General features: G+C 37.8%; 2 protein-coding genes across 2 annotated transcripts; both read right to left on the reverse strand.

Annotated features, from left to right (window-relative positions):
• Window positions 1–3081: 3081 nt before the first annotated feature.
• On the reverse strand, window positions 3082–5249 carry LOC121952112. Its single transcript, XM_042498599.1, has 5 exons — window positions 4881–5249; window positions 4641–4724; window positions 3866–3949; window positions 3624–3752; window positions 3082–3530 (listed from the first exon to the last, which is right to left on the reverse strand). The coding sequence occupies exons 1-5, from the start codon at window positions 5209–5211 to the stop codon at window positions 3253–3255; spliced, it is 906 nt and encodes a 301-aa protein (XP_042354533.1). The 5' UTR covers window positions 5212–5249; the 3' UTR covers window positions 3082–3252.
• Window positions 5250–8120: 2871 nt separating this feature from the next.
• Window positions 8121–11627, reverse strand: LOC121952111. Its single transcript, XM_042498598.1, has 6 exons — window positions 11346–11627; window positions 11077–11160; window positions 10528–10611; window positions 8942–9025; window positions 8705–8833; window positions 8121–8614 (listed from the first exon to the last, which is right to left on the reverse strand). The coding sequence occupies exons 1-6, from the start codon at window positions 11590–11592 to the stop codon at window positions 8331–8333; spliced, it is 912 nt and encodes a 303-aa protein (XP_042354532.1). The 5' UTR covers window positions 11593–11627; the 3' UTR covers window positions 8121–8330.
• Window positions 11628–11800: the final 173 nt, after the last annotated feature.

The raw sequence follows: 11800 nt of genomic DNA on the forward strand, positions 1-11800 counted from the left end.
CAAATGTGCAGTAACATCATCATGTAGGCACAATCTAATGCTGCCAATTCTGTTCTGAAGACTGTGATGGATAGATACATGACATAAACCTGTAAAGTTGTTTTAACAAGTGACACAACAAAACTAAGTAGGCATAACAGAAAAAAACTACAATAACAAAAGCACTTCAGACAAATATCTGTGGGTTTTAACCAGCATTTCAGCACCAAAGTCAAGAGTTTTTAATGGGTTTTTGATTACAGGCCATACATATGGTCTGTGGTTAACACAGGTTTAAGATACTTTCATGTTTTGTTCTTTGACATAAAACACATCAGTAAATACCCCACTGGTAAACTTAGAAGTCTTTATGTGTCCTAAAAAAGGCGGTTGAGAGGCTAAATGAGACTACAGGAGGTCCTCACATAGAGCCGCGCTGAACGCAGCTTTGTAACTATGGCGACGCAACTCCAAAGTAGCTCCTTTTAGCTTAACATTAGCTTTTTACTACTGGCGACTGCATTTAGGCTTTAAAAATACTTTAAAAGGGTGTTCATTTGTGAAGATTATCTTACTGAACAACGTGTGTAAGTGTCATAATTGTTTGTTTACCACAGAGTTTATTTCAGCAATGATCCAAAATCCAGAGGGAATCCAAGGCTGTTTCTGACAGAGCGACGTGAGCTTCCGGGTTGGCCTACGCACAAGCATCATCTCCGGGGCCCATCAACACTGACTGCCAAGAAGAAACCCTGCTTTCTTTACTGTTCATCCGAAACAGTACTGCACCTCAATCCTCAATTTAGTATTTGAAGAGCAAAAAGCTACAAAGACAAGGAAATTCATTTAGGCTGAACTAGGCTGATGAAGAACTCATAAATTAAGGACAACAGACCACTGTTCAAAAGTTGTACTCTTTTTCTTTTTTTAAAATTTTTAAGTATGAGAATAATGCCTTTTTGGTGTTTTTATGAACAAAGTTTTTTTAATAATAATAATAATAATAATAATAATAATAATAAGAGTAAAAATAATCTTATAGTACCCCCATCAGGGCACTTTTTATGGCTGTACAGCATGACCATAGACTGCATATAAAAATCTATATACGGTTTTAAAATAATAATAATAATAATAATAATAATAATAATAATAATAATAATAATAATAATAATAATAATAATAAAGAAGAAGAAGAAGAAGAAGAAGAAATTAATAAAGTAATCATATTTTTTATAGTACATGACCCACCATCAGGGCACTTATACAGAGCGCTCTTTCTTGTCTGATAATATTGTGAAACACTGCCATCTCGTGGTCAGTGGTTCACATAAACATACTGTGCACTGTTAAGTCTTCTGGATTCTTCATTGTTATGATGGAGATCTTTAAAATGTACTTACTCCACTGCAATTGTAGTTATCGCACTTGAAATAAAGGTATCTGCTAAAAGTCCAGCTTTGTTGTCATTTATCTGCAAAAAAAAAAAGAAAAAACAGCTTATGCTGGTAGCTGGTTTTAGTTGGTTTTAGCTTATTGAAGATAGTCTTAGATGGTCCTGAACCACTCCTCACTGGTGGTGTGACCAGCTTATTAAGCTGTGCACATTCATCTTTATGCATAACACATGACAGGAGACTTAAGTGATTTATGCACTTTGCTTTTTATACTTCCCTCTCATGACACCGTTACTTATCCATACTTGAGGAGATTGATTTGGTTTCAATTTTACAGCAACTTCAATGGCTAAAAACAGCTAGAGTGACCGTCACAGACCAGCTAAACCATCAAAAAGTATCCAAAAACATACCTTAAGCTTAAGGTGGTCAACCAGCTTAACCATCTTAAACTGGTCAAGCTGTTTTTTTCAGCAGAGTTGAAAGAAGTATGCATTAGCATGGCCAATACTGTTCAGTTGTATTTCAATTGGTTAATAACTCTTTCCTGCAGGCACCCTGAATTTGAAGCTTCTTACCCAAGTGGCAGCTTCATTATAACCTCCAAAGGTAAAAAATAAAGCCAATGCTGAAGTGCCAAAACTGCAGTTAATTATCTATATGCACAGCATGTTAAAACCACATTTATGTAAAAATTGCTTAAATAGACAGACTTTCATCCTCATAAATAATAGTCATGATTAAAATAGTGGATGATAGAAATACAGTGTTCTAGTTCTACCTGACAATGGAGTACATAAAGGTTGTCCATATTATATTATATTATTATATACAACAGTTTTCACTGTTTTTCATTAAAGCTGCTGTAATGATGGTATGCAGAGTACAAAAGTGGGATGGCACTTAGGCAAGGACACAGAAAGTCTGTCATTTGGGTAGAGTTTTTCCCAATAATTTCTTCAAAAAATTTTTTTTTTTTTTACAATTTGTTGAAGACCAAGGCTGATGGGTTCATTCACTCTAACCTCTCCATTCTATATTGTTTTATTTACTTTGTAAATATAAAATGTACATCTTGTCTCACTATCTATACCTTGCTGATTTATTATCAGTTAATAATAATAATAATAATAATAATAATAATAATAATAATAATAATTATTTATTTATGAAATTCCTTTTCAAGTACTGTCCTATCCATTTGGTAAATATTTATATATACTTTCTATGTGCACTGATAATAATGGTAAATCTAATCAAATGCAATGTTTATCTCAGTTCAGATCTTTAAATTATTTTTGCAACAATTAAAACAATAAAACCACAACAAAAAATTGATCATATAAGACATGAGTGGTGGTGTATGTGTATTGATTTCTGTTTTTAGTCTATTTTTATGATAAATACTTTCTTTTCACTCCTTTTCTCCTCTTTGAGAGGACATTAATACATATTTTAAGGTCAACTCTGTAACAACAATCATATTACTTAGCCCGAAGAAATGTCCGATTGCACAAATGGCGACATTGCAGTGACTAACATAAATTTCAACTTTTTAATCTTCAACTTTTGGAGTGTGTCAAAAAAAAACCTCCTCAGGCTTTGTAGCATAATTTGATCCATTTTTTTTTTTTTATCTATAAGTCAATGGAATTGTCTCACATAAAATCTCTATGTGAATATCTACAAACAGTGATAACAAACAGAACTTCAGTGAATCTTTAATTTATCTGAATGTCTCCATATGATGACAGAAGAAGGAGGTCAGATTCAGAATCACATTATTTGATACAGGCAGTAAATGTACAGGCATTTGTCTTAGCATTCAATAAAAACAGAGTTTATGATAAATCAATAACAGCAGCCCAAACAGTTCTTACAGTGTGAAGAGAAGAGAGCCACTGAAGCTGTTTTGGTTATCTGTATTGTCATAGACAGAATGACTTAATGGGAGAACCAGGTGAACTGTATCTCCTGCAATCAGCTCCAAGACAACAGAGTGAGTCAAAAAACTACCACCTCCATTAATCACGTTGTAATTATACATAATCCCCTGGTTGTTTTTGTACAATTTTACACCTGAAGCACCATTACGGCCACCATACACAGTGAACTGGAGATAATAGACCCCTTTGACTGGTGCTGTGAAGAAACCTACAGAGTAGAAAATGAAAATGAAAAACAATAATGACTGATTAATATCTTTGTAAATGACTGCACATGTTTGTGTGAGCTGCAGTTTATTACCTGTAGATGGATTGTAAGCATCACCGATGTTGGTGAAGACCTTGCTGTATTTCAGTGTGATGTCTGTGTTGTACGGTCCAACGTGTCCTGTATCGGTCAGAGCTACGTAGAAGGCCACCTTTGGTCTCTCTGTTAACACAAAAATGTCATTTATACATTTATTTCATTAAACTTAACCTGAACCAAAAAAAGTAATGCATGTGTGTGTGTGGGCGGGGGTGATAGGAAGATACAATCATCACCTGCATTTTCTCTCTCCAGCTGATCAATCCTGGACTTGCTAACGAGAAGTTCACTCTCACTGTTGTTCAGTCTGGTCTGCAACTCTGGAGTTAATTAATACAAAGACAGTGAATTACAGAGCAAAGGACACCATTTACATGCACAACAGATTATAGTCAGTATCTTGACCCTCATCTTATCTGTTGATCCAACACTGAAAAATGTGCTGTCACTTAAGCTATTGCATATTTGTATGAAAATTAAAGACATTAATATAAATTACTACCTGCTCCTTTGTTTGTTGTGTTATTGTTTTATTTACAAAAGGAGGCCAATAACAAGTTTTGCTTGCTTTGCTCCACTAACAGGTTAGTCCAGCCATCACTCACATCAAAGTTTCAACACTGGATCCTACATTTGACTGCATTATCATCACTAGCTTATGCCCTTTATGTAACAAAAGATAATAATGAAGTAAACAAAATGTGGGTTTAGTACTTTAGCATTTCAGAATAATTACTGCTTCAGAATCAAAGCCAGCATCCTTGTTATATCAGTGCTAATATCTCTTTTTCAAACTTCAACACTAAGGAAATAACTGTAACTATTAAAGTCATAACACAATTATCTAAACCTGCACTAAAAATAATGTATCTGTTATAAAACACAGACAGATTAGGAGTTGCCATTGTAATGGAAAAAGAATGTAAATATGTAACCATTAATACAAGTTAAAATAAGATTAGAGAAATTTAAGCCATTAAACGTATTAATGCATATTTGTCAGTGAAATACCTGCAGTCTCTTTTTCTAGGTCACTTGTTTTGCTCTCGGAGGCGGTCAGTCTAGTTCCAAAAGATGTCAGTTCTGTGGCTTGGACTGAAAAACATTCCAAGTTTATTTTTTGTTTGTGGATGCTTGAAATCATTTAAATAAAATTACGATATTATGATATGCATCAGTGCATTGAAAGACTTCAGTCAAACAGTCAAAGGACACATTATCAAAACTGCAGAAAGACAAACCAGTCTGTACCAGAGTTTTCTCTCTGCAGCAGCTCCACCTGCACCTTGGTGACCATCAGCTCAGCTTTAAGTTCATCCACATGGCTCTCACTATCCTTCACTCTGGCCTCCATGTTCCTCAGCTCCACCTTGAGCTCCACCACCATGTCTCTCAGCGCCCTCACCTCCGCCCAGATGTCAGGGGTGGTTTGCTTTGTGGTCGGTTCCTCAGCTGCATCTCTTGGAGCTTTCTCCAGAAACTGGCTGATCTCACCCGCCTCACCGAGGCCTCCACCCTCCCCCTGAGCCCCTGACCCACACAGACCGAGCAGCAGCAACAGCAAACCAACAACAACCCTCATTGTCCAAGTCACACGTCTTCACAAAGGTACAGCGGCAGAGCTGGCCTGTCTTATATCGTCTCCAAACTTCATCTGGCCGAAAGAATGGGAAAAACAACAAATGTTTTTGTTTGCTAGTTTGATTCAAGGCCTCAGATGATTCAATATCTCTGTGCTGGTGAGAAAATACAAGCTGCTACAGGCTGCTGGAACATTTTTACTATGACCTCCTCTCATGCAGTCACAGCTGTGCATACACCGTGTTTATTAATGCACACACAGACAAACAGTCACAGAAACACACTCATCTTAATGCTGAGGCCTTTTACTGTGAATGAGAGGGTTATCTGATTCAATTCTAAGAGGGAATGAACATTTTTCTTTACTCTTATTATTATCTTATAAGACCATACCCTCTTGTTCAGTACTCAACTTTTTCTCACTGGAAAACGGTATTACCTGCTGTATGAAATGCAAGGCTGTAGACATGAACTCAACACTGGGGGAGAACAAATCTGCCGGAAAATCTTTGGACTTCATGCAGGATATCTGACAAATAATGTCATAAAGACCAGAGCACCATTGTGGGTCGCTGGGTGAATGTGTGGCTAATTAACTGCAGTTAATTTAGCCACAACAGCTGACATTAGGGATGATTGATTGAACAGCTTTATTCCACTCAACGCTGTTACTGACACTGTTCAGCAAAAAGTAGTTATTTCCACAATTAAAGTTCAAGTGCAAAAGGACATATTTACATTCACGTTACATTATCATGCATCCTGCCTAAAGTGAAGTGTTTCTATTGGTACAGTGTTTCAGTGATAAGTTTCCCATTGCCTGATGGGAACATTGACAGATGCAAAGCTAGCCAGAGGAACATGCTCAGAGAGCACAGGCTTTTTACCAGTTTGTGCACATAATGTATGCTAGCTAGCTACTGACAGGAATTCAGCATTCAAGAACAGTTCAAGAAGACAACCATTAACAAAATCATCTTTTTCATAACACTATGTGAATCTATCACAATCAACATTGATACAGCCTTTTTTAATCAAGATATTGAATCATGTAACTGCTGCAGTACATAATTTTACTTTTAAGCACATGTATTTGCAATATGATGAGGTTACTGGACCGGCTCTGAGTGTGAGAGGGCAGGCGTGAGTGTAACAGACTCAAGTTGACATGTGCTACAGTTGAATGAACAGAGAAGTTGGATGTCTGTGTTACACTTTCAAGAATGATGTTACAGCCGATCCTTGGTGTAGCACATTAATTTTTTTATTCCTGTAGGAACAAATAAAAAAAAAAACACATCAATATCAGTCCTTGGCGTCTGTGTTGTACTACTACTGCTTGAGGGTGGGCTTATTTCAGAACACGCATTAAAATTAAACAAACAGAATAAAATTACAGTCAAATGTCCATGTAATGATTCATCATGTAAACATCTTTTTAACTAAGAGCACTTTGTTTTAACTCCATTCATCCTCAAAATGAACTGTTTTACCCTTTTAACTTCCGTTATAGTTATTTATTAATCATTACTATTTATTCTTGTCTTTGTAACCTCCTTGTTCACGAAAAACAACAATTATTTGAATACAGAAATCACGTTTCTCATTATAAACTCTCATTTCTAACTGTCAAAACAAACCAATTTTCAATGCATCATTTACGCTCTTATTCTGAAACTCACAGGAAACTGCCTACTGCATGACGGTCAGAGCCGCCATGTGCGCGAGCTTCATTATGGCTAACACTGGCGCCATCGGCCGTTGCTCATTCACACACACACAAAAACACATAAAACTGTTTTCACATCGTCCATTAGCATGAATTAAGTTCACCGTTGCACCATTCGCACTTTAGAAGTCAGTTTGTTTTCACCGTCCCTGGCACTGCCCGCCATATCGGACTACTGTTCATTCGGTCCACAAGCTAGCTCGTCTTCACTCAAAGTTATGTTCAAACTCACTACATGTCACCGTCACAGTCTAAGGCTTTTACACGTTATATTGTCATCATATTTCATTCTGGTTATGATTTCTGAACCTCTTACCTGTAGGAACAATAACAAAAAAACCACATTAATATCAGTCTTTGGCGTCTGTGTTGTTTCTGCGTAACTCTGAGGCCTGACGTCTTACTCGGCTTGAGGGCTGGCGTCAGCCGTAGACACCTCATGCGCACAGCGCCCTCTGCTGACTCAATATTTCAACCATGTAAACATAACCACAACTGCTATTAAATGAATGAAATCACACGGGAAATCCCATTACAATCCCTTTCTAACGTTTTAAAGTCCTTAGCTGTTTTATTGAGTTTAGATTTTAAATGGGGGCAAGATATTTGAATCAAAATATTTGAATCAAGTCTCTAAATCAAGTCTTTAGTGTGAATGTCTTTGAAACACACAGTGCCACATCTGCTGCCTTGTTGTAGTGGTGTTAATTTAAGAGGATTAAAACAAGACAAATTGTAGCCTGTTTCTTATCCACACACCATTTGGACAGGAAAGCACTACAAAACAAGAAAGGTCACAATACCAAAACATTACTTTTTCTTGTTAGAGAGAAAGAGCCTATGTAGGTAGATTGTTGATTGATTGTTTTCATATCTGGATGCAGTAATGGCTTTAGAGAGAGGACTCAAGAGGACACAGATAGTTATTTTAGGTCAACTCTGTAACAACGGTCATATTTTTAAACCCAGCAAATGTAGAAAGAGTTCAACGATTGCAAAAATGGTGACATTATAGTAACTAACATGATTTACAGTTGGGGTTAATTAGGCTCTGTGTATCCATAAAACCTCTCCCAGGCTTTGTAGCAAAGTTTGATACAGATTTGAAACTATAAGTTCATGGAATTGTCACATATAAAGTCTCTATATGAAGATCTACAATCAATGATGACAAACAAAACTTCAGTCTTTGATTTATTTGAATGTTTCCATGTGATGACACAACGTGAAGTCAGATTCAGAATCCCATTATTTGATACAGGCAGCAAATGCACAGACATTTGTCTTAGACAGTGGTGCAGAGATTTATCAGCATTTTCTACAGAATCACAGTGGATTCAATAAAAAACAGAGTTTATGATAAATCAATAACACAGCAGCCTGAACGGTTCTTACAGTGTGAAGAGAAGAGAGCCACTGAAGGTGTTGTGGTTATTTACACTGTCAAAGACAGAATAGCTTGATGGGAGAACCAGGTGAACTGTATCTCCTGCCATCAGCTCCAAGATAACAGAGTTAGTCAAATACTGAAGATCAGTATTTTTTTCCTTCCATTCAACATTAAACATAATCTGCCGGCTGTTCCTGTACAATTTTACACCCATATAACCTGTATTGCCACCAGACACAGTGAACTGGAGAGAGTAGACCCCATTGACTGGTGCTGTGAAGAAACCTACAGAGTAAGATAAGAAAATTAACAACAATAACGAGATTTATGTAAGCTGATTGACCACACATGTTCGTGTGAGCTGCAGTTTATTACCTGTAGCTGGATTGTAAGCATTGCCGATGTTGGTGAAGACCTTGCTGTATTTCAGTGTGATGTCTGTGTTGTACGGTCCAAAATGTCCTGCATCAATCAGAGCTGCGTAGAAGGCCACCTTTGGTCTCTCTGTTAACACAAAAAAGTCAGTGAACACGTAACCTGAACTAATGTGTGTTTGTGTGTGTGTGTGTGTGTGTGTGTGTGTGTGTGGTGAATAGGAAGATACAATTTCACCTGCATTTAGCCTCTCTAGCTGATCAATCCTGGACTTGCTATCATGAAGTTCCCTCTCACTGTTGTTCAGTCTGGTCTGCAACTCTGGAGTTAATTTGATGACAGTGAATTAAAGAGCAGAGTAAACTGTTAATATGCAAAACAAACAATATACAGTATCCTGACCCTCATCTTTGTGTTGACCCAATACTGGAAAAAGTATTGTAACTTCAAGAGGCCCTATTTTTGGTTTCATATTTGTATTTTAGGGGCCCACTAGAATAAGTTTACATGCTTCAATATTCAAAAAACACATTATATGTCTCATATTCCCCTTTTCTGAAGCACCTCTGTCTGAGGCCAAGTCCATACATACATGGGTATTTCCTCCTGGAAAAAAAAAAAAAAATCCTGTCCACACCAACAGTATGTCAAAGAAATCTCTATCCACATCAAAATGCAAACGCAGGCTGTCAAGCTATAGCAAGCATAGGCCAAAGCAAAAGGTGGCAATATAACTTCTACTGTAAGGCCACGATGGCCAATCAGAAGCCTGAAGTAATTACCAAAAAAGGCACAACCACCACAACAACAACAACTACAGAGCATTGCAGGGGAGAATGAAGTGAAGTTACACACGCCCTGCCTGCTTGAACAGCTGTGGTCAGGCATGTCTCACTGACTCATTGACTCTATACCACCTTTTATTACAATTTCACTGTCTTTATCAGTCACGAGGTGAGGAAATAGAAATACATCTGTTGCTATCAAACTTCCCTGCTTCCATTTCAAAATAAAAGTTCTCTGACAATGTCTGTCGACAGAATCCCATCAGTTTGCGACACATGGAAATTTATTGAAACATTTGCAGGACCGTGTTGTTGACAAGGCAGGAGCTTGCACGACTTAATAAATGAGTGGATATGTGTCCATAAATTTTGAAAAACAGAAGTCATAGCGGCATGCAGCACAGCAGAAGTGTCACAGTAGCAACCATGTCAGTATGAACACCACAAGCATGAAACGCTGCAGATCGGCGAGGTTGCCATCATGCGCTTGCTCAGGCATGCACTGTGCTGCAGGCGAAGATAACAACTCACACTCTGATGTCGAACAAAGGAGGCAAGCATAAAAACACAGCTCTCCTGTCTACAAATAAACACTGAAAACTAAGTTTTCAAATATCTTCACCCTGGTAGGACTTTTCCAAAATGTCCCTTTTCAAAAACTCAATTTCTGGGACAAAAGGCCAAAACGCATAGAAAAAGCTATGTTTCTAGAAGAAAAAAAACCCCTGTATATCTGTGGACTAGGCCCGAAACAGTCTGTCTGATTTATGTCCCACCTCCAATTAGTCCAGTGTGCTCTGATTGGTCAGCTGGCTCTCTCTGTGCACATTCTTCTCTATTTGTCACATTGTGACATCACTAAGTTACAGAAGTAAACACTAACACTCAAACGAGCTGTTTCAGGAGCTGTGCCCTCTGAGGGAGAGAGTGAACGACCTTTTGTGAATGGTTAAAATAGATTATCTTATCAACACTGATTTCAAAGATGTATTCTGTAGCTGATAATAAGTACATCAGTGCACTGACACACATCATCACCTGCATTTTCTCTCTCCAGCTGATCAATCCTGGACTTGCTAATGAGAAGTTCACTCTCACTGCTGCTCAGTCTGGTCTGCAAGTCTGGAGTTAATTAATACAAAGACAGTGAATTACACAGCAAAGGACACCATTTACATGCACAACAGATTATAGTCAATGCCTTCACCCTCATCTTATGTGTTAACACAATTCTTCTTCTTGCACTATTCTGCATGTCTAACTCTGTGTTTTATAGAGGGCTGTTAAGTAACAGGTTAGTCCAGCCATCCCTCAGTCAAAATTTCAACACTGGATCCTACATTTTACTACACTGTCATCACCAGTTAATGCCCTTATGTAACAAATGAGCAGAATGAAGAAAAAAATGGTTGTATTGTTGTAAAATACTGACATATTAGGAGTTACCATAGGATTTTTAAGAAGAAGCAAAAACTTAAACTACATTCCACAATGTAAATATAAAACCATTAACAAAGGTTAAAATAAGAGCATAGAAAATGAGAAACCATGAAATATATGCAACCACTGTGTTTCGCAGAGAAATACCTGCATTCTCTTTTTCTAGGTCACTTGTTTTGCTCTCGGAGGCGGTCAGTCTAGTTCCCAGTGATATCAGCTCTGTGGCTTGGACTTAAAAACAGAAGTTTGATTTTTGTTTGTGAATAGTTGAAATCTTTTAAATAAAATTATATTAATACCTGATGATTTAAAAAAATATTTAATCTGTAGCTCACCATAAGTGCATCAGATCATAATTGACACATTTCAGTCAAACACACTATCAAATCTCAAGAGGAAGAGGAACCAGTCTGTACCAGAGTTCTCTCTCTGCAGCAGCTCCACATGCACCTTGAGCTCCACCACCATGTCTCTCAGCGCCCTCACCTCCGCCCAGATGTCAGGGGTGGTTTGCTTTGTGGTCGGTTCCTCAGCTGCATCTCTTGGAGCTTTCTCCTGAAACTGGCTGATCTCACCCGCCTCACCGAGGCCTCCACCCTCCCCCTGAGCCCCTGACCCACACAGACCGAGCAGCAGCAACAGCAAACCAACAACAACCCTCATTGTCCAGTCACACGTCTTCACAAAGGTACAGCGGCAGAGCTGGCCTGTCTTATATCGTCTCCAAACTTCATCTGGCTGAAAGAATGGGAAAAACAACAAATGTTTTTGTTTGCTAGTTTGATTCAAGGCCTCAGATGATTCAATATCTCTGTGCTGGTGAGAAAATACAAGCTGCTACAGGCTGCTGGAACATTTTTACTATGAACTT

This window comes from Plectropomus leopardus, chromosome 13 (assembly GCF_008729295.1).
Source record: "Plectropomus leopardus isolate mb chromosome 13, YSFRI_Pleo_2.0, whole genome shotgun sequence".
NCBI classification, from domain to species: Eukaryota; Metazoa; Chordata; class Actinopteri; order Perciformes; family Serranidae; genus Plectropomus; species Plectropomus leopardus.